Source organism: Cyprinodon tularosa, unplaced genomic scaffold (genome assembly GCF_016077235.1).
Source record: "Cyprinodon tularosa strain WSP-4 unplaced genomic scaffold, ASM1607723v1 ctg10, whole genome shotgun sequence".
Lineage (NCBI taxonomy): Eukaryota > Metazoa > Chordata > Actinopteri > Cyprinodontiformes > Cyprinodontidae > Cyprinodon > Cyprinodon tularosa.
Genome location: NW_024037782.1, coordinates 1,553,061 through 1,580,309, shown reverse-complemented (window position 1 = coordinate 1,580,309; position 27,249 = coordinate 1,553,061). Strand labels below are relative to the sequence as shown.

The window sequence follows — 27,249 nt, the reverse complement described above, 5'->3', positions numbered from 1 at the left end:
TTTAGATGAAACTATTTGAGCAAACAAGTTTAAGGACATCCTTGGGAGTTGCTAGGAGTGAATCTAAGACGAGTCCTCATCAGTCAAACGCAGTTTTACCCACTTTCAATCAACTTGCACGACTTCAAATAACACAAATGAAGAAACACTTTTAATAAAAACTTAACCCCCTCCCTCCCCCGCAGTGCCTCCTTTCTACTCCTTTTTTGTCCTCTGCCAAACCCACAGTCAATATAAAATTACCCAAGCCACAGAGCGAGAGGGTTTGAGGGGGAAAATCCACATTTTTAAAACATATGCATTTCCAGTTCCCCTTTTGTTCTGTTATTAAAAGCAGCATTCGCACCAATCACAGGGGACAATTCTGCCTGCTCAGTCTCTGAGGCCCACATACCTCCACACGCCTCTATCTCCGCACGCAAATCTGCCAGTCGCAACAAAGAAAAACAACCTTAGAGGGGCATCCCAAGCAAATCTCACACAGCAGATCATATTTGATCATGCTTTTATTGGAAGAAACAAAAAACTCTTTACCTCATAATTAGTTTGTATTCTGCTAGTTCAGAAAGGTCAGGTTACACAATCTATATAAAAGGGTTCTAGGTGATAAAGACAGAAATGTAACTATTTACATTTAACTTAATATGAGGAGTTTGTACTAATAAAATAGATTTATATTTGTACAAGAGAAGTGATAATTAGTCACTAAAAACCTAAAGAGGAACATTTGCCGCACATTCACCCATTCACTAAAAATTACTCTTTAATCTTTAGAAACACTTTTTAAAATGACACCAAATGATCCATCTAAGCATTACATAGATTAATCGTTGCACTTTTTTCAGCAGTAAATCCAGGCTAATGCTGGGGTGGGGTCCTGTCTGTCCGCTCTGCAGGACATGCTGGTGCTTTTCACAGTGAGATGGTTCTGGTAAGTTCTGTTTCAGAGCAACCTTAAGAAATGTCCGATGCTTGATGATTTTTCAGTTTTATGGCTTTTTTTATTCGCCCTGATCAAGTCTGAAACATCAACTAGAAGTGACTAGGAGGCGTCTGATCCAGCACTGTGCTGCCCTGGGGCAGGGCTCCACATCTGCGCTCAAAGGCACAAGCATTGCAGCTAAAATTGGCTTGTTTCACTATTATTGTTTTAACATGGCTTTTTATGGAGGCCAGATGTCATGATTAGCAGCTTTCTGTCTTGGTTCTTTTTACCCCGCAATTATCTTTTGATGTGAAATCCATTTTACAGCATATGGGTCTACAGGCTATTGCTGCAATGCTTCTGCTTCAGTCTGAATTGGGGGGCAGTGTACTGAGCTGCTGCCATCTCCTGGTTTGAGAAGATCAAGAGAGGCCTCTTGTTCCGAAGATGTGATCGAACTCGCTCAGGATTAGCTCCACCGCCTGGTTCTGGTAAACCATGTTCACAGCCATGTTGCCGTTATCATGCTCTGGGCGCATCAGGGTTGGCCCGAACACAATGCCGATGTTCTGGGTGGTCATTCTGTTGACGTCTGAATGTTCCAGCACTCTGCAGAAAATATAAGAGGGAAACATAAAGCATAAATAAGACAATATAAACCTGGAATTGGGTTGAGATAGTTCTAAAGCAAGGATCTAGGGTTGTTCCACAATGTGAAGTGACAGGACATTTCAACTGAAAGTGATTTTTTTTATTGAACGATTAAACAACTAATCAAATAGTCAAGAAAACAGAAACAAATCGAAGACTGAAGAACTTGATTTACATAAAAATGCAGCAGATTATTTAGACACAAGTTGTTTCTCTTTTTTATCATTAGGATATTATAATAAAAACACCACTGGTATTTCGAAAAGGCATATCGTCACCTAAAGGATGACGCAGCTATCTGATATCAAGTCTTTAAAGGATTTTTTTAATCTCAGATTTTCTGCAGTAGACAGTTGTTTAAGTCCAGTAGTGATTTTTTTAATACCTTCATAGCTCAGCTTACAACTGGCTTGATTAACAACATTATTCAGTTGTACTCTTTTACTCATTATTAAAGGAATACTCACTACGGTATTACATTAATTATATTTTCATTTTATATATCTTTCCATTTATATATTTCCTATATCCAGAGGTGTTAAGTAACAAAGAACAAATACTTTGTTTCCTTACTTAAGTAGACATTTTGGCTATCTATACTTTACTTTTATTCCTTACATTTATTTTCAGTTATTTCTACTTTCTACTCATTACATTTAAAAAAAAAAATACTAATTTGTTGATTGTTTTTGTTTTTTTCATTTAAGCTAATTTCATTATGGCCTATTGGTATAAAAAATAAAATAAAAGCCATCAACATACTTTGGTCGGAGCTGGACCAACTTGATGTTCACCGCTTACCAAAATAAATAATTTTTTAAGATGATGTAAAGTTACATTTGACACTGTTACCATTAAGGTATAAATCTAAAAAAATTAAATCTAACACAATTATCATCCACATCATCATCATCGTAGAGAAATTAATCTTTAATAGGCTAGTGCATTAAAGCATCTCCCCTTAACATTACTTTTATACTTTAAATAGTTTTGTAAATGGTACTTTAACACTTTTACTTGGTAAAAAATCTAAAGTTGATTCTCTATCTTCCACATGTGTTTTTAAACAGTGGGATTTCTACTGTAGAAATGTATTACCGGTAATGTTTTTTTTACTTCTAGGCATGCAATAAACATTAATAGTTTTGACACATCTGCATATATCTAACCCACCACTTACTTGGTTATTACTAGAAATGAAACTTTATGTTAAATGGGAGTCACCAATATCCACAGACGCAGTACTGCAGCCTATTACTCAATAATTACTTACCAATTACTTATGATTCCCAGACTTCCAGCTTGTTTAACTGTTAATGAATTCATCTTTCCTTGCATACATACTTATGAGTTATCAACCTTTCTCAATTACTTCTTACTAATATTTAATTTATCAGATATTTATTTATTGCTTATTTACTTTGTATATCTCTTCCTATGAATTGCCAAATTCCTAAGATAATAAATAAATAACAGAAAAAGAACCTTAAAGAAAGAAACTTAAAGGTCCTCCGAAAGAACTATTGAACACCATTGATACGAAAGCCCAGATGAGGCAAAACCTGAATAATTTAAGTAATGTTTAGAATATTTTTTAAGGTAATATATATCTACATATTATTTTCTAATCCAATTTAGGGAATACCGCACCTATGTGACCTAATTGTAACTAAACCTATGTTTGAAGAGATTTTTTTGTAAAAAGTTCTTAATTTCCTGTTTGTCTACACAATGCAGAGCCTAAAGCAGTAAGCTCTCTACTCTGGCAGACTTAGACTGGAATCCTGCTTGTGTTCACAGATTTTGGATGTCTTTGCTCCAACATACATGTTATGAAGAGCTAATGACGCTCTAAAACATGCCACCATGTCCTGCAGAGACCTTTCAATGACCTACTAGTAAGAGCAGGTTTGTCGAAGCAGGTACATCTCTGAAGTCTGCAGAACAACAGAAGTTTAAGACTGGACTTGAAGACACTGTCACTGTAACACCCACTGGTGATAAAAAAAAAAAAAAAATTATATCAAACAAGGGAAAATCCTGTTAGAAATCCCAAAAGGGCTTTTAGTGTTGGTGTTGTATCCTCAAATAGTTTCCATTCTGTCTTTTCCATGATTTTGAAGAAAAGTCCAATTAACTTTAATGCTGCTCCTTTGCAATGGCAAATAGAAAATGCTGTGGAATAATTTGTAACCTCCTGACAGAATACCCAGCTAGGACAACTGAGGATTATTTACAACAACTTGGAAGTAGTATAATTCATGGATGTTTTGAACTTTTTAATTAGATGCTGATATTGAATAAAAAAATGGCTTCAGCTGAGTGTTATTGCAAGGCCTGTGCCCACTTACAAAGACTGGCTTTGAAGCTTTCACATATCTGTCATTTCTTCCCCTATAAGATTTGTTGTTTTCCTTTTAAAATTCTCAAGATAAATGTCACCTGTTATGTAGTGTAGAGACTTTTGATAGCCACTGGAAATACCCAAGGAACATTTGATATAAAAACATGGACAATTAGAATAAATATGACAGAATTTACAGTATATAAAACTTGCTTAATATAAGATATTGGAATAGACTGTGACTAATGTTTCACTCGAAATACATTTTATTTCCGTTTTTTAAAATTAAGTTAAGTGTCTGGTTAACCTCAAAGATGTCACAGATAAAGAATGCAAATCATAATAAAATATATAAATTACTACAAAAATGTTTAATAGGTAATGGAGTTCATCAATTTGAATACAGTTCAAGTTTTTTTTCTGCTAATGTCTTTTAAAATCATCATATCTATTAGCATTTAGCTGCTCTTCAACTTCAGAAGGTGGTTGCTTTCTGTTTGAATGTCAGAAAAGCAGAACATAAAGAGATGTATTCCTGCAATAAGACCCTAACTCACTAAACATGAGGTAAATTATTTAAAATTCCTAGTTTGCTGGGTTACTGATGGATGACCAGACTGATAAAAATAACTCAGAAGAATTACTTTAAAAATATATTATAAGTATTTGCAAGCAAATGATTTAAGTAAAATTGAATCCTGAAATATCAAATAACACTTACGTGCCAGTATCAAGTGAATTTTACTTTCCATAAGACATAATAGTTGTGAAGATATTAGATAACATTTACTTAATTACATCTAAGTTGTAAGTTAGATTTATTTAAATTAAGTAAAGTGTACTTGTTTTTCAAAGTCACAAACAGCAATTTACTGTAAATTTTAAGTTGACACAGACAAACAAGCATTCACGCACGCACTCACACCTAAGGAGAATTCAGAGAAGCCAATTAACCTAACATTCATGCTTTTGGACTGTGGGAGGAATCCAGAGTACCCAGAGAGAACCCATGCATGCACAGGGAGAACATGCAAACTCCATGCAGAAAGAACCCAGGCCGGGAATTGAAGCCGGAACCTTCTTGCTGAAGGTGGCAGTGCTACCCACTGCATCAACTGAGCAGCCCTCTCATTGAAATCATACTTTTCAAATATGCAATAAAAAATGTACAACTCTCTGAAGCTGACAGTTTCAACATTTGATATAGAAATATACTCATACGTAAGATCAAGAATATTTAACTTTTAACAAACATGCTTAAAACAACTTCTGGGCAAGGGTCAGAACAGAAACAGCCACTTAAACTTTGAGCAGTGGTGTAAGGATTATATACGCTTCTATTTAAATGAAAAAACGCATGTACAAATATAGCATTAATAGTAAAAGTGTATTATGTTGTATTGCTTTAGAATTTATACCGAAAAAAAAACATAAAGTTAGTATGACTTGTAAACAACAAATACACAGTATTTCATATACACCACATCCATCACAGATATGGTAATATAGTCACTTCTCAAATATGCGATAAAAATCTTACAAACCTACACAATGAAAGAGTGTAATTTCAACATTTAAACCAGTCGTCCAGACTAGTGGACTTTTAAGAATGCAATTACATTAATTAAACAAGATCCACACAATTAACCACAAATTAACAGCTTAAACTGTCTAACCATACTCAATGAAGAATAAAATCTCTACTAGATATTTGAATAAAAGTATCTGTCAGGAAACCTTACACTAAGATTTACTGGAACCCACTGCTAATTCTCGGGCTTTGATGCCACATTTTCCTAACCTAAGATGACAAACTCATTAATGCATTTAGGAAAGCAACTTCAAATTCAGGGTGTTTACTTTTGGGGACAGTTTAAATCCATCCAACTCCAGGAAATGTTTTTGGAAGTCTTCAAAAGTTCATGGCATATATGAGTCCCATGAGCAACGAGCAGGTTTTTGCAGTACTTTTGCACCCTGCCAAATGTGTGTGTGATCCGTCTGGACTCAGAGCAGAATCAGTCCTGCTGTGAGCTATAGTGTGCATGCACCGTGCGTGCATGCCAAAGCGTTACATTATTAGAGTAAAGTTTATGAATTATTTTTAGGTGTATGTACATAATGCTATAAAACAATTAAATAGTGTAAGGGAGTCTAAGTAAAACTTTCTCTTTCCCCAAAATTCATGTATTACATTAAAAAAAGGTTTAATTTTACTTTTAAAATTCTAGTTTTTACTGAAGCTTAAAAATGCAGAGTAGAAATTATGACAAATGCTCCAATAGATTTTACTGCACCAAAAAGGAGAAGTCGAAGAAACCTTTTTGTTGCTGAAACTACTTAGTTCAGTCACATCCAGTCTGTCTGTAACAGTGACACACATAAAAAAAAAAAAAAGCAATGAATCCTAAAATTCTGGACATTCCAGAGCACTGACAGGACCAGACTTACAACTGGACTTTCCTTGTTTTGCTGATCCCTGACATTTCCAAGAGGGCCACCATGAAGCCGACATTTGTGGCTTTGAGTCAAATGTCTAAGCTGCTTTTGAATGAAGTGCTATAAAACTGGAATTTCATTTCTGTCCCCTCAGCTTAAAGAACAGATTTAGTAAGCATCAGCTCCAGTATCGTTAGCAGTTTATGTCCAAAACCCTGCAACTTTAACAACATCCCAAGCAGCTATTGATTTGCATAAGTTCTTGCTGATCAAACATTACTTAAATAACAAAGTGCTCAAAGTATTACCAATATACAAGAACTAATAGATTTTGCACATTAGGTGCTTTTTCCAATCACCTATGTTGGTGTATTTGACTGTTAGAACTTAACAGAGGACCCAGGAACGGGTTAAAGCCACAGCATGAGGCATTCTTCTAAAAATGCTGTTCCCACCAAGCCACAGAAGAAGCCAGCAATTGCTCAAAACTTCCACATTAAAAAGAGACGAGGAAAAAAAAAGGGGAGAGAGCATAGGGAAGAGGAAGAAAAAAAGACGTGAGCGAGGAAAAGAGTGAAGAGAGAGTAAAGAGAGCGAGGTTCCAGTGGTGGCGGCGGTGGTGTTGGTATGCCTTCCAGCAGACGAACCACAAGGCTCCCATGGGACCTTCGAGGCAAAAATGAGAGAGAAGAAGGGAGGAGAATGAGGGAGAAAAAGAAGACAAGGAGGGAAGGGAGGAAGTATGGAAAGAGAGGAGGAGAAGAAAAAGGAGATAGAGGAGTTTGGGGGGGATCGAGTGGAGAGATAATAAATTAAAACCACAGAGGAATGACATGAGAGGGAAAATGGGGGAAAGACACCGAGCTGACAAATTCATGGGGTCCACCACACCCTGGCACAAACATAAGCCTCAGAACACGAACACTCTCCCCTGGAGTGGAAGAAAAAAAAGCCATAGGCGGTAAAAAACACACATTTTATGTACTGTAAAAGGAACTGGCTCGCAGAACATCGTACACCATTCATCTCCTGCCAGGCTTTTCATCTTCACAGTAACCCAAACTTAACAACAGTGTGATCCTGGTACACTTCAGGCACTGTGGCCAAAAGAATGGCTGACAGGGAATTATTGGGGACATGCGGAAAACTACTCCCTCTTGTGGTCAGATTCAATAAGAAAAAAGCCATGAAGAAATCATTTCAGTCAGCTGTCAGGTCGTTTAGTGAAATTCACTCAAAAATTCAAAGAATCTGAAGCGAATGAAACCCAGGCAAGCACATAAACGCATGAGCCTAGAAGAACTGAATGTCAATTTAAATCAATCCTCTCACCGTCTGAGATGTCGACACATGAACTTCAGGGTGTCGTGGTTTGGAGGGGGCATGTTAAGCACTAGACACTTCAGCCGGTCCACTTTGTCCATGTGGTCTGTCATCTCTGCAACGTAGGCCAAGAGACAAGTCAGATTAACAGAAGTGTCATCATTTATGCAGCAATATCTGCTTTTTAACAGGAATCTAAAACCTGATTTACATATTTACTGATAACTCGGCACGAACTCGCTGTTTCATCTGATATGAAGAACAGATTAATTGGATATCAACACAGCGGTGTGACAGGCATACAACAAGGGTGCTGACTTTCAACCGAACAGATGAAAATCATCAATTATGAATACCCATTTTAACCTCATTATTTTTTGTAGGATGTTATATATTACAAAAATAAAATAACTTATCTGCTTCAATACAGGAAGCTGAAAGACTGACTGACATGCAGCCAGATCACTGGCAGGCATGCTAAATGATACATTAAAAAACTAGGAATTGTTTTACCACAGTCCTGTAACACAAAGGTTTTTTGTGACACACAAGTTTTAGTCACTTGATCCTGTTTCCAATGCTGCAGAGAGTAAGAACTGCATTAGAATATGTTGCCCCCAAATCCTCCAGTGAAAAAAATCAGACCCATGGATTCTTTACCAATTTGTCGGACAACAGCAGTTCTTTAGCATGTCCAAACATTTCAAACCTTCAAATGAACCAAGACACTGCAGAAGAAGTTTAGGTGAAAATTACTGATGCTGCTATAAAATCTCAGATTATAGATTCTTGTCAATGGATGCTTGTTTGATACAAAATGTAATTTGTTCAAACTACAAATTTCTCATTAAATTTCTAAATAATAAGACTTTGCACTTTGCTATCAGACTACAGGTTACTGTCATGCTCCTCTCCAGTGTAACCAGCTCCCAGTTTTTCTTCATGAGTCAGAAACCCCATCTATTTTTGACACCAGGCTTAAAAACCTCCTTCTATATAAAGCTCATACCTAAAGTGATATACATTATGAGCTCACCCTATTCTTCATTAGTGCTTTATTTGAAGTTATTCCTACCATTCACTTTGTGTACGGTGGGAATAACTGCAAATGCACATTTTGTCAATTTCTCTCTTCTCACGTCTGAGTTGGCCTCTAGATGCTGATTCTCGCTCTGCCAGAGGTTTATCCACATTGAAAAGGAATGCTTCCTCTTTACTTTAAAAAAAAATCCTGCACAACATAGTGGTGGCAGAGACAATATTTTTCTTTTTTAGATATATAATGTTTTAAGTGGTATTTTCACTCTTAGACCAATGCACAAACAATGCTGATGGACTAATTAGATTAGAGATCTGCTAGAAAAGGAAATTCTTCTTTCTGAAAGCTGATGAGGACCAGAAAGCAAGTTCCAAGTTTCCAATAAATCTCTGCCTGAGATTTTTATAACTGATATTGAGCTGCTAAGGTGCAGCAGAATTCTCAGGTATTCAGAGATAGACATTCTGTTGGTATCAGTCGTTTAAAAAAAAATAAACCCGACATCACAGATTTGTTTTCTTCTCACAACCTTTATGTTAGAAAAAATCCTCCAGAAGACCTGAACATCGTACAAGTTTACAAAAGTAAATTAGATACATTTAGTCTGGCTTCTTCTTGTACTTGCATATTAATCTGTTGCATATTTTTCTTTCTTTTTTATTTTTACCCAGTTTTATTTTTTCATTTGGTTCTATTAACTTAAGTTTTGTCTTAAGGTTTTTATTGTGTTTGTTTCAATTTTTCATTTACTTTTTGGATCCCATTTTTATTTCTTCTATACCTTCAGTGTTTTTGTCAAGTCAAATTTGATCTGAGTGTTGAACCTCTTTTCATAGTGATCATGTTTTCTATTTCAACTATAAGGTATTTCTCGGGTTGATGGTTAATCTTCCATCCTTATTTCTACAAATCTATTTGTTTTACATTTGACTTAAAAAAAAAATTCTGTTATCATAAATGATTTGAAACAGTTACAAACTATATTATATCTGAATTTGGCCAAGTTGAACTGAATTATGTTACAATACAATTATTATTTTGAAAGGGTGGTAAACGAAAAAGATTAACGTGTATTTTTCTTTTTTGAATTTATGGTTTGTCTTTTTTAAATATTGATGTTCTTCTGTAAGATGGAGTCAACTAAGGTTTAGAAGAAATGTGATGGGACCTAAACAAATATGTTGAATTGAAATCCTTTGATATCAACTATAGAAAGTTTAGAAATGATTAAAAGAAACACTATATTTGCAAAAGCTAATGAGCACAAAGCCCTCCCTCTAAAGACCAGCATTGCTCATTTTTTCAGAACAAATTATAATAATTTGGAATTCATGCAGAAGCGCTGTTTTGATGCCATTCAAAAATGTTTATATAATACTTAAGAATCCCCTTGAATTTCTCCATAAATTATATTAAACGTATAGTGGAGGATTTTCTTTTTCCAGGTGGATCATCAAAATAAGTGTTCCTCCTAATTGTTAATCATTCTGGTGATATGTATATGTAAGGCCGTCTTACGTGCTCGTCCCCATTTTCACTTACTGGTGGTGAGTCTGACATAGTAGAAAAATTGCAAATCTTCTTTTGTAAAGTAAGCTTGTACAGTATGAGCGATGCAAACAGCAACTTTTAAACAGAGCATGCACGAGGAGAAACAGGCTGGTGCAAGCATTTAATAGACGTTCCCTCACCGGAGCGGGTACAGGGTTGTGCATATGCATTTTGTTTTAAAGTGGATAGGGCGGGTATTTTCAAAAATAGCGAAAATTCTCCACTATACCTTTAACTTTTGAGGATTTTGTAAACAAACTCATACAACTAGTTAATGAAAAAAAAATTACATGATTTCATAGTCGGTAAAAGTCAGAAAAGTCCAGTATAAAACCTTTTGGAGTCATAATTAACTTGGGTAGCTTTTAGCTTCTCCAGGAGTCCAGCTACCATTAAATACATCATTGCACACCAAGGCTGCAAAGACGGAAGCTGTTGTTTTAAAAGACAATCACTGTCCTTTTGCAATGAAAAATAAAGTGGATCTGGTCAGAATCTATTAGGGGAAAAAAAGGATTTTCCTTTGAACTTGGTTTGTGGATGAATAAGAGTAAAATAGAACAGGGCAGTTCAAAAGAATGGAAATAATTTTCAATAAACCAAACTATATCTCTGATATCAATAAAACCAGTTCTGATTGTATCTATGTCATTAATATAAGCACTGCATTCTCAAAAGAGTTGTTGATTATGAGTCCTGGGGGCCAAAACATGAATGGAAAATATTCATCAGCCACAAAATTCAAAGGTGACAAAGCGAGAAAAACATCAGATTGAACTCTGTCCTGGTTTTGACTCATTAGGATCAAACATACAGCGTGCATTCATTATGAAACAAGCTGAGAATAAATACAGAGATTAAATCAAAATATATCCTGCGAAGGTGGTCTGGTGGTCGAAATGTTTCCGAAGATGATTTTAGAAATCAACCAACACAGACTTAAAACACTAAGAGCAAAAACTAACCCATGCATAAAAACGCTGAGGTTTGAAAATGTTTCAGGTTAATATTAAAGCAAATTCTTTAGTGAATACATTTATTTCTCAATCACCTCTGCAGAGAGTAAGAAAATAAAGATGTTGCAAAAGTATTTTAAACCCATTGAACTCTTTTTCATTTGAAAATACAATAAATTTCAATGCACCCTATGTGCAGCTATTAAACTGACGAGTACTGAGTAGCACATCATTGTAAAGGGAACAGAAATGAACGCATGGTTTTTATATTTTTCTGAAAATCTACATATTAGGGCACATATTTTCATTTTTGCTTTACTCTGATATACTCAAATAAAATCCAATGAAAAAGTATCGGTTGTGTGTTATTTAATCTTTTTTTGAAATCTTTAGAACATTTCTAGGGAACATAAAGCTAGCAAGCTAATGGACACAGCAGCCTGTTTAGGATATAGTTGTGGAAAACCTTGGAACATCTCATAGAGCATCTAATCTATCATTTGAAAATGCAAAGAGCATGGTACACTTGGAATCCTATCGAGACATGGTTGTTCCCCTGAAATAACAGGAAAGGCAAGGTTGGCTTTGATCTGAAAAGCTCAATGCTGAGCCTCAATTTCAGAGCTCAATGCTGCATCTGAAGGAGCTTTTGAGATCCAAATCTCAGTTGGGATAATCTGCTGACATGAAAGTCACAACTTCTTTATGGAAGAGAAGGACAAAAAAACATTTTGCCAAAAGAAAACCATGACAAATCTTAAGTACACAGCAAGCTGGAAAATAGTGTTCAGACGAAACCAAAAGTTTTAGGCCTGAATGTGATAAAATGTGAATTAAAAGAAAAAAACTGAATGAAAAATACTCCAAGGCACAGGTGTCAAACTGGTTCCAGAAAAGGCAGTGTGGCTGCAGGTTTTCTTTCCAACCAAACAATAGCACACCAGGCTCCAGGCATCTCATCAAGTCATCGTGTTCAGATTGGACTCAATTGATGAGATGACTGGAGTCTGGTGTGCTATTGCTTGGTTGGAAAGAAAACCTGCAGCCACACGGCCCTTTCTGGAACCAGTTTGACACCCCTGCTCTAGGGGAAACAGCATCATGCTGTGAGGATATGAATCCCGAATGAATCAGCGCATATTCATAGGTTTACCCAAAACATGCAGATTTTAGTTTAGTTAATAGTGGTTCTACATCGACCCAGTGGGGCTGAATATATATATATATATATATATATATATATATATATATATATATATATAAATGTATACCCCTATTCTCATGGCATCATTTATAAAAAAAGGATTGAAATCCAAACCATGCATCCTGTTCCCACCATGTCTCAATGATGTTCTCCATTGTGCTGGTCTACCACATAAAATCTCAATAAAATACTTTTAGATTTGTGGTTGTAACATGAAAAAAAGAAATGTCAGGGGGTGCAAGCACTGTGCCTAAAATTTCTTTTTGATGGAGTGATTAAAGATTGTTGTAACTTTGCAGCACCCTCCTTAGTGTTCATTTAGACTAAACAAACTGCTGGCTTTAATATAAGCCATAAGAAAGGGCTGAAGGTGGTCACTCACTGACTGTCTCCACGATGTCGGTGAAGAAGCCATAAGGAACGAGCGGCTCTGGAAGCTCGCGGAAAAAAAGTTTCAAAGCCCCCGTGACGACATGGATGTCCTCCCACTCGCTCTCGTCCAAATTCAGCTTCTCCTCTAAGACAAGAAAGATGATGAGGAGGAGAAAAAGAAAAAAAAAATCAGACAAGCGGAGTCAGAGGAAGTAACTTTAAGAGGAAAAAAGAAAGACTTCAGTTGGCTCATTTGATGTGAGAAGCGAGCAAATTGACTCCAGGGCTGAGGCGTAACATGAAGGCTGCTAGCTGCAGGACGGAGATAGGGTAAGAAAAGTGAGAAAAACACACACACACATCCAAAAAACACCTACGCTTACACACACACACTCACTTCAGATGGCAAAGAACACAGCTTTTTTTTTTTTCAACTCTGACTAATGTTTCTCAAATTGGACCAAAAGAGCCAAATGATTTGAGGAACAGCAACCTCTTCACTTCAACAATAAGAAGCATCAGTCAGAAGTACTGCTGTAAGGTTTAAGCATGTTAAAAAAAACAGACAATTATCTTCTTTGTCCACTTGGTGGCACCCACGGACTGCGTGGTAACTCTGTACAACCTGCTGCATGTTATTACATCAGAAATCTTGAAGCACAGAGGCCTAAAGGGACACACACATCAAGCAAAGAGTATCACAACAACGACAAAAGAAAGAGAAAAAAATGCTATTCTGCTCCCATCTGCACGGCAGCTCAGCTCTGCTATAGTCAGCTCTCTGGGTGGGCATTGTGGGGACTTTTTCCCCCCACTGAGGCATTCAGGTTTGCAGCACATGATACACAAAACACACAGTAGGCTGAGTGAGAAGTAAAAGCGGGCCGGCTTTATGCTTCCTCTGCTTGAGTCTACCTTGTACCAGGTCCGCTGGGAACATGAAACGGCCATCTGTGGTCAGCGCTCGTTCTGCAAAAACCAACAGGTACTCAGATGGATTTCTGCTACGTCCGGTTCATTAACACTAAGGGCCCGCAGTGTAGGTCAGGCAGTCACAGATTTCATTAAGGTTAACACTCACTTTTATATTTATATGATTAACAACCAAGGAAAAAAAAAAAAAAAACCTTTAGAATCTATACTTATCACAAGTTCTTTCCACATTAAGTTTATTTAGTTATCACATAGAGAATCCTGATTTTATGGTCTTATAAATATATTTCTGAGTTGATGAAAAAGAGGAATAAAAATGAACAATTTAACTTGATTTCATTATCATGTACAGATTTATCAGGACTTTACACATGTTATTCTCCCCTCCACCTCTTGATCCTCACCGTGGTCCACCAGAAAGCGAAGTTTCTGAATCACAGCAAGATTCCCTGAGACTCTGTAGATGCCATCAGTGTCCAGTCCTGCAACACACCACCGACAGCAGGTTAGCCAGGTAGATCTCCAAAAAAAAAAGGTTCAAGTGTTTACAACCTTCTGAATGTACAGGGCTACGGTTCTACCTGATCATCCTGAAAGATGCAGAAGCCATCACTGATGTGAATCAATGCACTTACTAAATACATTGTCTTAAGGTTTAAGTGACAAAATGGAACTAAGAAAAGTTTCAGCATATCAAGCAAAATGAAACAAATGACATGCTGCATGATGCCATAAAATCTTCTAATTTATTTGAGCTTCTTCCTCATTTCACCACTCATTTGAAAAAGGCCTGACAAAGTTATAAGATTCTTTGTGGAAATAAGTAGCCTTTATAAGGAATGTGAGTTCAGAATCCCAAAACCAAACTGAACCACTTTAAATACTCCCTTATAACCTTCTCCATCAAAATATTAAATCAAAATTTTAAATAGATGTGTAAGGGAGAAATAGGAAGTGTGCAATAACTTGGTGTTCTGCTTGTTCTTTTAGTATCGCATGTTATTTTTTATTTATTTATTTTTTATTCTAATGAGTCTGTATGTGTGTGTTTTTAGCAGTTATTTGTTTTTATGTGTATTTACAACTATGCACTGCACACTTTGGTCCATGACAAATTTTGGGTGGGCAATAAAGTATATTCTATTCTATTCTACTCATCTAGCCATATATATATATATATATATATATATATATATATATATATATATATATATATATATACGGGTGCATGCAGACTCCTAATTTGCAGTGTGGGAGGTGTGGAGAGTAAAGATTAAAAATGAAACTAGTAGTTCTCCCACTCATCTATAGCAGTACATTAAAGATATGGATTATTTTCATTGTTCTTATCCTTTGTAAGATGTGTACTTATTTATTTATCCATACAAACAAACCTTAATTTACATTTAAAACATCACAGAGGTGTAAACCCTTTGTTATTTCTCATAGTTATTTCATTAGATTACCAATGAAGTATCTCATCTTGTCAAATAGGTTACATCAGAGCCTTAAATGCCTTGAACTCACACTTCTACTCACTAGACATATTTCATTAATCAAAACAGGTTTTTAAATCCCAACAGTTTTTCTTCTGTGCATGAAATATTCATTGCTGCATTGTTTCGAAACAAGTCAATTTTCTCTCATTTATCTTTCTCCCAGGCTGGCAGCTGTCATGAGATACTCTCTGGATTGCAGCAAAGTTGTTTTTGCTCTCCGATGGGCCATCGCAACTATTTTTAGCCGATACGCCTTTGGAGGCTTTATGGCACAAATCTGTAAACGCACTGGGCTCAGGGTTGCTGTCAGCTGATGCACTAAACAGGTTTCAGGATCTTTTTCCCCAGTGTCCACAGTTAGCTGTGATCACGTGTTTGCAGTGACTGACTGTAGCCTACCTCTCTTTTCCACGGCCTCCGTGCAAAGTCTGACAAATCGAGGGACGTTGCTCCTCTCTCTCTCGCAAAGCATCTCCAGGCGGCAGCCAAACACCTGATCTGAGGGGCGAAGACAGATGGACATAAACAGGCTGTTTTTTTTTTATGCTGGTTTAGAAGGTTTGGTTCATCATGTCAGAGCTACAAGCTGCAGACTTCTGAAAAAAATGTTCAGTGCAGGAATAACCCTCTCACGATTGACTCAATTCCCGGCAGACGTGTTTGCTCTCACTTGATGATGCAATTCAACTCGTGCACTCTACTTCTAAACTATAGAGTATCTTAAATGTGTGGCACCATTATCCAGCAACAGTAAAGATGTGGAGAAAAAAAAAGGGAAAAAGCATGCAGCAAGTAACAGCGTCAAGATTCAGTAGCATATCCTATATTACTGTCTACCAAACAGAAAGTCAACAGTTTTATCATCATCACAAAGGGAGAAATTATATTCTAGTAAGTCAAATAATACAATATCAAGATCATCTGGTGCTTCCAAATCTTTTGGTGCCTGCAGACCCAGGCTGAAGTCTCCTAGGTGGTGAAAAAAACCCAACCAAGGCTTTAGGGTGAATGAGATTCCTGAGTACCTTAGGTCTCTTAAACATCGCATGAGCATTGGGGAGAGTGTGCCTGGATTGGAAGACTGGGCTAGTGGTTCCTCTTGATGAGAACGGGGACCAGGGTGTGTTTCCAACTATAGGGGTCACCCTTCTCAGCCTCTCCAGGATGGCCAATGCCAGGGTGCTGGAGAGGAGAATCCAGCTGATTGTCAAACTTCAGCTTCAGGAGGAGCAGAGTGAGTTTTGTCCTAGACGTGTAACAGGGGACCAGCTCTACACTCTCTGCAGGGTACTTGAGGGTGCTTGCAAGTTTGCCTGTGCTGCTGCCATTAACCCGTTTGTTTATAGATGTTTGAGCTTGGCCTCTTTTTCAGTGTAGTCCTGTTTCTCTGACTGCAATTAACTGTATATACTCTCTTTTTTCCTCTGACGTGGGAGCTGTACATCACTCTGCTTCATTCTATTTCAGTTCTCAAATTTTGCATCATTTGTTAGTTTAACATTTAACTTTATGTTTTCTCTGCTTTTCATGTCTTAGTCACTAAATCTGGCATGGTGCTCTGTTTAGCTATGACACCATCCTGGAGTGAGGCAACAACTTCAATTATAGATGATAGACTGGTGGGCTAAGCCTTTATTTTGACTATTTGATTCTTTCCTAAATGGAGCCACCTATGAAGCTACTTTACCTTTAACTTCTCTGATATAAAATACTGATAAAGCAGTGTTTCTATGTTCCTTTTGTGTGTCAGGTTTTTATAAGTAGATCTAACAGGACATGCATACATTTCTGTATTTGTAGAGTTGCAAGCATGGATTTTCTCTGAAAATGCAAACTTTCTTATTCATATCACCCAGCATCTGAAAGGGAAACCTAGATGAGGCGTCAGCGTATTTATCTTTACGAGCACTTGAATCATAGTGTATTAAATGGTTTATTAAGAATATTTTAAATAACATGACTGCCCTCTCTAGCTTAAAGAAGGATGAATAAATTATGCTTTGTTACTAGTGTAAAAAAAGTTACTTACTAAACAGAAAGGAAGTATTGCATCACACATTCACCGGGGAATGTGGCATCACTGCAGGATGAATGCTGACACTTCCTGTCTGCCATCATAACTTTAATTTGCTTCACTAAAAAACACAATTTCTTTACATAAATTAAAAACAAATCTTGAGGTTCTGCTTTAAGACTGTCTTGTGATAATAAGACATAATTTTAATGATTCACCACCTATAGTCCAGAATAAATATCACCGTACGATTTACAGAGAGAAACCTTACCTTTAATGAGCCCTTTCTCCTGCAGAGCCTGGAGAGGAGGTCTCTTCAGGATCAGCTTCTTCAGCCTCGTCTTCACTCTTTTCCTTTCCGTGTTTTCCAGATTGGAGGCAGAGCGAGGGACTACATGAGGAGAAGAAAAGGAGGAAGCAGAAAGGGAAGACAAGGAAGAGGAGGTCAGTGCGGGATGCTCTGCTGTGGGCCAGGAGAATAGAGGAGGGGGAATAGTGGTAAGAATGAAAAGTGGGAGCGCTGGGCGTCGGCGGAGGTGAGCCAGGACTGATGGCGGAATTATCTGCCACGGGGGCTGAGCTAAAAAATAGGTGGGCTTGATTGAGGATATAATGGAGGTAAGGATAGAAGGATGAAAGATGCCTGCATGAAGATTAAGACAAAAAAGTGATGATGGAGGTAGAGGCTGTGAACTAGGCTGTGTGAAGAGGGCAGGGATGGCAGGAAGGCAGCTATTATGAAGTGATCGGAGGCAACAAATGGTCAAGACTTACGAGAACCTCTCCTCTCATCTTCGTCGCCGCTGTGGTCCAACATCTCAACGCTGCCAGCTCTCCTCAGAGAGTACTGAAGAATATTATCTAATGGATTTTCTCGATCCTGAGGAGAAAACAAAGACATCAAAGATGAGGCACACTGCTCAAAGATTAAAAAAGATATATATTTAGTTATTATTTGGCTCACAGTTAAAGCACAAAAAAATATTTGAAGATGTCCACAAAACTTGGAGAACTATTCATAAAGAATTACTTTTTAAAATCAAAAAGTTTTCTTTTAAAACTTTTAACCCCATTGCCTCAGGAATTTTGTGATATAACAACCAAAACATTTAATTTAAACCATTTAGTAAGATGTTGTTAAAAGGAAGAACATTTTACTTTACCAATACAAATTTTAAGTGTCTATTGAGTTCCCATGAGTTCTTACATTGTGGAACCCTCTTTCACTGTAGATAAAGCTGCACATTTTTTAGGTATTTCTCCAAAATCTTTGCACATTTATATAGAGAAAATTCTCATTCTTTTTTTTTTGTTTGCACGGTAGCTCAAGTAGGGCTCCAACTTACGGTTATTTTGCAAATCAATCAATCTGTCGATTATTTTTGGGATTAATCCATTAATAATCGGATAGCAAAAGATGCCTTAAAGAAAACTTCTTGCAAAATTAAACCAGGTGAAACTAAAACTTTTCCACTTGAGTTCTGGATGGAGCATAGTGGCAGACAAAAAATATATTAATCTTAATTGCAAAATGTTTACCATTTTTTGTACAATTTTGGTATAATTACTGATCTAAGTGTGATGCTCTGTCAGCTAAAGGCATGTTTCAGAGTTTCTAAACTCCATTTAGCGATTAATAGATTACTAAATTAGACAACTATTTCAATAATAGATTAATCATGATTAATCAGATAGTTATATTGGAAGTAAATCAAAAATCTGTAAACACAAATATTTAGGTTTTGTCAACATACCTAAAGAGATTTGGGTGTGGATTGTGACTGAGCCATTTGTTTCCCCTGTGCCATTCATATGCATATTTTTAGTTAGAAACTAAAAAAGGTAACCTGAAACAATATTTGTGTTGTTCAGTCTCCCAGCAACAAGCACAGCCAAACCAGGTAAAATTAAAGCTGTGCACACTTTCCCCCTCACGGTTTTCAAAGCATACTGCAGTTTGTAGTATATTGACGTGGAAATAACATGTTGTTCATTGCAGCTCTTTGGAGAGGTTTTCTGGCTGCAGCCCAAGAAGAGGTCATATATAATGTGTGTTCCACTCACCCAACCACAACCTCAACCGGGACATTCTATGATCATTTTCAGTGATAAAGTTCAACCTTTCACATGAGATGCAGGAAGACAAGTCACCCTTCGAATTACATATTTCTGCTGGATGTGCTTGCTGGCACTGTTACCTCCACATTTTGCCATGCCATACCCTGTACCCCAATATGTTGCCTCCAGAATTATACATCCCCATAAACCACAGGATTTTATTGTTTAAGAAAGTCTGAAAACTCACTTAGTATCTAGTGTAAAAGGGAACCTTTTATCCAGTTGAAATGGGCCAGATGGCCTTGACAAGTACGGTACAAAGAAAAAGTTTCTATTGTTGTATTGATGTATTCATCGAGTGTGAATGGGCCATAAGCAAGTATTAAATCAATAGGCTTGACATCCATGCACGTTGTCCACTTCTGGCTCTAATTTTTAATTCATAAAATACCATGAAACCCTAAAATTACTGTTTAGTTATGGAAAATCGGGTACAAGTTACAGAGAAGCTGAAAGATGTTTGTGAAAACTTAAAACTTTTATCAACAGCCCTCAATACAGCCATAAAACAAATATATAAATATTTTTCATGATTTTGTGCCACAAGTCAGCACTACCACTAAGCGTAAGCAGACAAAAATGTGAAGGTTAAGGAAACAATTTTTATAAATCAGGAAACCATTATAGCCACTGATGGAGAAGTGGTAAGTTGTGACTTCATTTTCTATGTGCATGTTTATCTCACCAGCTTGTCGATAACGTTCTTGATGGTGTTGTACCACTCTCTGATCATAGAGTCTGTGTCAGACTGCAGCAGGAACTCGTTGCCAGTGACTGTCCGCAGCTAGAACAAATAGACAAAATTTTTTGGAAATCAGCATTTTTAAAAGATAGAACAGTAATACTAGTCAGATCCTGCTAGATTTCTATGGAAATTAAAATTAAACTGCTTATTTTTTCTCATTTTAGTTCATTAAAATGTCACTGAGTAACTCTTACTTCCCTTCCAGACATTGACAAGTTTTTTCCAGGAATTAGATTTTAGTCAGCTTCTCCTAAGTGAATAAGCTAAATAATAAATCAGATGTTTGAGCATTACTTAATAAAACAACCAATTAAATGAAGTTTTCTTCTTACCTTAAAGACATTTTTCTTGCTGGACAGGTCATTGGCCCAGTTTAGCTGCGCTCCTCTTAAATCCACGCTGCTCTCTGGACGACTGTTTCCTGGTTTCTGGTTTTCATTTACATGCAAAAAAGACAGATATTTATTTCCTCTCTTCTAAATTAAGGGGACAATTTCCCTGCTACTTTTTTCATAATATGGAGCCTTTCCACAACACTTGCATGTGTTATTCCTTTGAAAATTGTTGCATCATAATGTTCTGCTCACTCTAGATAATCTAACAGGTAATAAATGTTCAGATCGGTGGTTTTCTTAATAGTTTATTAAAAGACAGCAAGTGCCGGTGAATCAGCAGGGGGCAAACGCAAAATAAACAATTGAATAATCACCAAACCTCACCATATATGGAGAAGGAACTAAAAATGAGCATAGCTTAAGCAAAGACAAAAAAAAAAAAAAGTAACCCCAGAGTGATACAGCATCCAATCCATCTAAGGCTGTGTCATTGACATCAGACCCAACATAGACTGTTTGCTGGTTGAGAAACCAGTGGGATTTCCCACTTAAGTTTAGGAAGCAGGAGCATTTTTAGATTAGCAAAGTTCACAAATTATTTATCTGCACTCCCTTTTAAATGGAAATGACCTAATAACTACAACTATAGCTACTTCTTATTCATGTACTATACATTTGACATAAGGTCAAATGTCAGAGCAGGTCAAACGCCTCGACTTCCAAATTGAACTCTGACCTCAGCAGGTGGATAAGCTTTTTTGAAATTGACATCAGAAATGTGGTGAATTTCTTCACCCATCAATGCAGATTTATGTAGGAGATCCATTTTGTCTAAAAGCGTAATTTAAAAAGATAATTTAAGAACAAATATGAGGTCATGAAAAAGTAGTTCCTCCAAAACATTGTTTTTTTGTACAATATCAAAACTAAGTCTAATTGGGTTCGAAGGAAACATTTTAAATGTTTTATGGATCTCAAATGGGCAAGTAGAATTATTAGTGAGTGTAGCATTGCTAATGCTAGATGCTTTATCCAAAAATCCTATAAAGTATATAAAATTATCCTAATACATTTACAAAAGGCCACCAACCTTCCCAGATCCAACATGTCAAAAAAAAAAAAGATAATTTCAAGGCATTAAAAGCACACAATGAGCAGCCATGGTGTCCTTTTGAACAGGTTTTTTTTGTTTATTGATACAAAAAATATATATATTTGATTTTTACAGCTCTCTGAACACATGTCGGGTTTGATAAAGCACAACTGGTTAAACAGATTCTTGTTAAATCACTAACTAAATGCATATAAACTATAAAATCAGCAGGAGTGGGTAAATCCAACTCTGATTAGCTGGTTTTTCATGTATGTTTTTGGAGGCTTAACCTATGGACCTATGTTTAAGCTTTTTAAATGGACTACATTGTTCTAATCTGATGCATGGAGTTTGCATGTTCTCCCTGTGCATGCATGCATAGGTTCTCTCCGAGTACTCTGTCCAATAATATGACTGTTAGGTTAATTGTCTACTCAAAATTCTGCTTAGCTGTGAGTGTGTGCATAAATGGTTGTTTGTCCTGTTTGTCTCTGTGTTGCCCTGCGATGGACTGGCGACCTGACCAGGGTGTACCCCGCCTCTCGCCCATACACAGCTGGAGATAGGCTCCAGCACCCTTTACAACCCAAGCCGGGATAAGCCGTGATGGAAAAAGGGATGGGTAGCATTAACTGCAGAATACTGGTCCTCAAATACTGAAAACACCTCAACACAGAGGTAGGATGTCAAGCATAATGTAGAAGCGTGGTAATGAGAGAGTGTAATCAGGTAGAAAGGTTTAGTAAAAGAAAGGTTTACAGTTGAGATGAGGTTTAATCCTAAACACCCTTTGATCTAAAACCCAAGTAAAACATATCAACTAAAGAAAATAAAGGATAATGCATGAATTATAGCTACACTTAAAAATAATACAACCATTTGTCTTTGTATTTATGGCAACTTTTTTCAAGTGTCCTAACACACTATTTTAGACATATAATGTGGAGCAGTATAGAGTTATTTTTGTGTTTTTATTAAATTCAAGAAAAAAAAGCGATCTGAAAGGGGAAAATCATTTTGAAAGTAAAATAAATATACTGGAGAGAACACATTTTCACTATGATAGCAAGAAATTAACATGTTATTTGAGACATAAGAAAACATTTTGAGAGACAATAACTTGTCATAGAATAAATAAGAGATAAATGCACAATTGGAAAATTATTACTTAGTGTGTTAAATATTATGGTATGAAGTGAGATTTTGTTGGGAAACATTTTTTGACCCATGTCTTACTAAATCAAAGTCAACATAACAATTATAGCTTGTTTGTTGCTAAAGACAGGCTCAAATCATTTACCACTCTGTCTAAATTCAAGCTCAAAGCAAATGCTGTACCCAGATGTTCCAACCAAGGTTATTCAATAATTATTTCTTTACAGTCACTGAAAAATTTGAATACAATAGAAAATCCCTTTACTGGCCCACATTGGGTAAATCCTGGTGTTTACAGCAGCAAAAATATTACAGAAATAAATGGTAACACAAATGTGGACCTTAGAAAAATGTATAAGAATAACATATTAGTAAAGCGATAAAAGATCAACAAAGAAATACTGTACTGTAAAGTGTTTTAACAACATAAAACTGTGCAACTGGAGAATAAATAAGCAAAATACAGCTATGGACATTTAAAAGGAGTTGCTGAAACAGGCTGCCTGATCCTTGCTGGTGCCATCAAATAAGGTAATTATTCAAATTATTCTAGGTAAAAAACAAAGAAAATAATAAAAACATGGTTTGCATGAACTCTCACCCAGCTCGAAGGTGTCTGAGATTTTGGATCCTTGAAGAACACCAGACTGTTTCCAACTAACACCACCCATGAAAGACTCCAGTTTTTCCTACAAGTGCAAAAATTGATTTGGTTATTAAAAAGGGACATTCTGTATTTTTCATTTTGGCCTCAATTGTCAAAAGTTGGCTTTGAATTTCCCAATAAGCTCTAGTTATGTTATGTTCTTGGGTACATGAACAACATAGTATGCTATGGGCTATGCAGTAGCTGTATCTATATTTATTTTATTTGTGTGTGTGTGTGTGTGTGTGTGTGTGTGTGTGTGTGTGTGTGTGTGTGTGTGTGTGTGTGTGTGTGTGTGTGTGTGTGTGTGTGTGTGTGTGTGTGTGTGTGTGTGTGTGTGTGTGTGTGTGTGTATAGTTTCAATTTATTAAAACGTGTTGAAATACAGAAGAACTTAGCAGAGCTAAAATTAGGAAACATCAATTTGGTTTTAACATAACTGTAAACTTGATGCAGTTTCACCTTAGTTTCCTTCCTCCCTCAGCAATCTTTGTCTTGTTCAAGAGGCCTGCCTTTTCCAGCTCCTAGAAAATGACAAAAGAATAAAAATGATTTTCTGGACAGAGATCTCTGTTTTTCCAGATATGTATTGGGGCCACTGTTCCAGTGTGGGGGTTACTGCCCCGAGTACTCTACTGGGGGGGAACTACCATTGCCTTCCCCTTCCAGCTCTCTCTAGTTCTTCCCTGAGGCCTCAGTATTTTTCCAATTTCGCATGTTCCTTTTTGTATGATAGCTCTGGGCCTCTATTGCTCTGGTGCTCAAGGCCTGTGCTGCCATGATTAGTGCTTCTTAGCTGTTCTGCAGCCCGGCCCTCTCTAGCCATTGGTAGGATTGGTCATATCTGTCAATTCAGCTATCTGTCGATAGCTTGGATGTTTCATCTTCAATGGTAGCTCTGATGCTCACTACGCTTCAGACTCCTTCTGTGCACTTAGTGTATAGTCTGTGGATACCGCATTTGGGGTGGAATCCACCACGCATGGGGAAAAGCTTTTTCGTTTTAACAATTCCCACTTTAGCCCAACTTATTAATGATTACTGGCAAGACATAGCTGTTGATAAATTTGTAGAATTTGGATCGAGACATGATGTCCCTATGATGTGCTCAATCGGATTCAGGTCTGGGGAATGGGCTTTAATGCCTTCATCTTGCAGCACCTGCTGACACAATCCAGCCACATGAGAAATGCCACGCCACACCATTACTGACCCATTACCAAACCTCTCATGTAAAGGATGTTGCAGGCAACAGATAACTCTCCATTGATTTCTCCAAACTCCGTCACATCTCTCACATTTGCTCAGTGTGAACCTGCTTTAATCTGTGAAGAGCACAGGGCGCCAATGCTGAATTTGTCATTTATCGGTGTTCTCTAGCAAATGCTAAGCATTCTTCAAGGTGTTGGCTGAAAGCACAAACCCCATCTGTGGACATCTGGCCCTTATACCATCCTCATGGAGTCTGTTTTTAACCATTTGTGCAGACACATGCACATTTGTGGCCCGCTGGAGTTTATTTTGCAGGGCTCTGGCAGTGCTCATCCTGTTCCTCCTTGCAAAAACGCAAGCCTGCTGCTGGGTTGTTGCCCTCCTATGACCTTCACCACATCTCCTGGTGTACTGGTCTGTCTCCTGGTAGCTCCTCCAACTTCTGGACACTACGTTGACAAACATAGCAAACCCTCTTGCCAAATTTCCCATTGATGTGCCATCCTGGATGAACAGCACTACCTGAGCCACTTGTGTGGGTTGTAAAGGAGTGTGAAAACACACCAGAGAAAGCATATGTACTAAGAGATGGTCTGTGGTCCCAACCTGCAGTACCTTTCCTTTATTGAGTGTGTCTTGCTAACTGTCAATCATTTCCACCTGTTCAATCAGTGTTGCTTCCCATTTGGACAGTTTTGATGGAAGTTTGATTCAATTTAAGTTATATTGGGTTGTTTACGTATCCCCTTCATTTTATATTTACATATATAGATATAGATATATCTATATATAGATATATCTATATATAATATATAATATAATCTATATATAATATGTCAATTGAAAGGTGAAAACTAAATGAAAGCTATTATCTAATGTAGGCAGAAATAGCTATTATCTAGTTGTGCAGCTATTATCTAATGTAAGCAGAGATATTTGGGATTACCGTAAATTAGTCTATAAGGACATATTTAAACGTTATGAGTGAAGTTTCTCAGATGGGTTTTTTTCCCCCTTCTCTTTAATATACTGAATCCTGAGTGAAGCCATTTAACTTGGTTGTTGCATCATCAAGAAAAAAAAAACAAAAAAGAAAAAAAGCACACACAAAATAAAAAAGGGAGCTGCTATGAAATCCCCCACTGCGGCATGGCCCCATTTAGGATGTGAAACAGTAAAGCTATACTGTAAGTGCCTTATAGGAAGACCTGTCAGTGAGAGAAAGTAACTGTAAATAGATATCCCCCCAAAAGGATGGAGCTCTTTATAGATCAAAATGTCTGTTGTAGTGTTGGATCTTTTTTTTAAGAAGACAGAGAAAAGCTAGCAATTTTTTACTCATCGCTTTATCCTAATTATTCATTAAATGATTTTTCAGACTAATGAGATTGGTAAAATAATTTGCCACATTTTAATCAAAGGTAATTATAGCAGTTTTGAAATAAACATTTGTAGTTAAAATTGAAAACATTTCCCATGCCTTCATTTCCAAAGTCAACATTTTATTTTTTCCTCACCGGTGAGCATCCTTCACTGTCTGGAGAGCTCTCTGGAGAAGGAGGTTCAACGATGATGTTGGTCACATTGCAGGAAGACTCTCTGCACTGCTGGAGCAGATGTGGAAAAAAGAGAGGCTCATGTGTGCTGTTTACCCGTCAGTGTTTATTCACAGAAAGCACTTTGTTTTTTGAGATAATAGCTTGTTAAATTTCCTCTTTGCTTTGTGTAAACATTGCATAATCCATAGAGCTGATGAGCAAGGAAAGAGGTTTGTGTGTTTGGGTGGAGGGGAATACCTTTTCATTCTCATCCAGGATCATGGACTGAGAGTGGCTGAGCTGCTGCTTGGTATCCTGCTGGGATTCAGATTTATGGCACTGTCCTTCTGCATTGGTGAATGGAGTTGTGCTCAAGGTGTTGGAAGAGATGGCTTGCTGGGTGTTTTTGAGAAATCAAATATTTGTTATCATGTAAAAGAGCAGAATCATAACAGGACAAAAATAAAGGTTAATCAATGCATGTTAAGATAATCCACTACTGGTGCCATGAAGAAGAACTTAATCCCTTCACAGACTTATTCTAACTTTCTTTCACGTTAAAATGTTTTAGCTCATCAAATAAATACTACTTTCAGACAAAGATAACCTGGTTGAAAAAGGAAATTAAATATTGTAATTTCATCATTTTAAAGGGGAATACATTTTAATTGTCATCAAGAGTTTGACATAACTTGCACTACGGCCTTTATATCACTGTGTAGAAATTCCTTCTCTGGCCTACTCACTGGAGGATTTTCAAACATCAACTGTCATGCTACAGCATCTCAGTAATAATTTTTGCTTAGTCATTACATAACCTTCTTTAAAAAAGGGCCTGTAGCTCTTGTAGATATTGTTCTAAATCTTGCTGAGACTGGCTGGATGAGTCTTCAATGCACGCTTAGAGGGATTTTGGTAGACTGGATACTTTGGGCAATGTTCACCACTGTTACTACATGTTTTCTCCAGTACTTTTTGTACACTGGAGTCCAAAAGTGATTTAATGAACAGTTCCAGACAGACAGAAATCTTTGCATTTGTCCACTTGATGTTTCCTTTATTATTTTATTTAATCGGGGTAGGATAATTAAATTTTTTGTATTATTTTTAAGTCATGCTGTCATCTTCATAATTTTATATGTGCAGCATTAATTATG

At 36.9% G+C, this 27,249-nt stretch overlaps 1 protein-coding gene across 6 annotated transcripts in view; it reads right to left on the bottom strand.

Moving 5' to 3' along the window:
- Positions 1–217: 217 nt before the first annotated feature.
- Positions 218–27,249, bottom strand: part of arhgap9 (Rho GTPase activating protein 9) — a 77,060-nt gene continuing 50,028 nt past the window's right edge. For 4 of the 6 annotated variants that reach the window (XM_038296952.1, XM_038297350.1, XM_038297121.1 and 1 more), the window contains 14 exons: positions 26,351–26,488; positions 26,072–26,161; positions 23,805–23,866; positions 23,298–23,385; positions 20,446–20,541; positions 20,054–20,152; positions 18,025–18,130; positions 17,522–17,641; positions 15,636–15,734; positions 14,142–14,219; positions 13,720–13,773; positions 12,815–12,949; positions 7,692–7,797; positions 218–1,534 (listed from right to left, as the gene is read on the bottom strand). In XM_038296952.1, the coding sequence (XP_038152880.1) occupies positions 1,348–1,534; positions 7,692–7,797; positions 12,815–12,949; positions 13,720–13,773; positions 14,142–14,219; positions 15,636–15,734; positions 17,522–17,641; positions 18,025–18,130; positions 20,054–20,152; positions 20,446–20,541; positions 23,298–23,385; positions 23,805–23,866; positions 26,072–26,161; positions 26,351–26,488 (1,458 nt within the window). In that variant the 3' untranslated portion in view covers positions 218–1,347. The remainder of the gene's footprint in view (positions 1,535–7,691; positions 7,798–12,814; positions 12,950–13,719; positions 13,774–14,141; positions 14,220–15,635; positions 15,735–17,521; positions 17,642–18,024; positions 18,131–20,053; positions 20,153–20,445; positions 20,542–23,297; positions 23,386–23,804; positions 23,867–26,071; positions 26,162–26,350; positions 26,489–27,249) is intronic. The other 2 variants (XM_038297193.1, XM_038297273.1) reach the window with 2 other exon arrangements.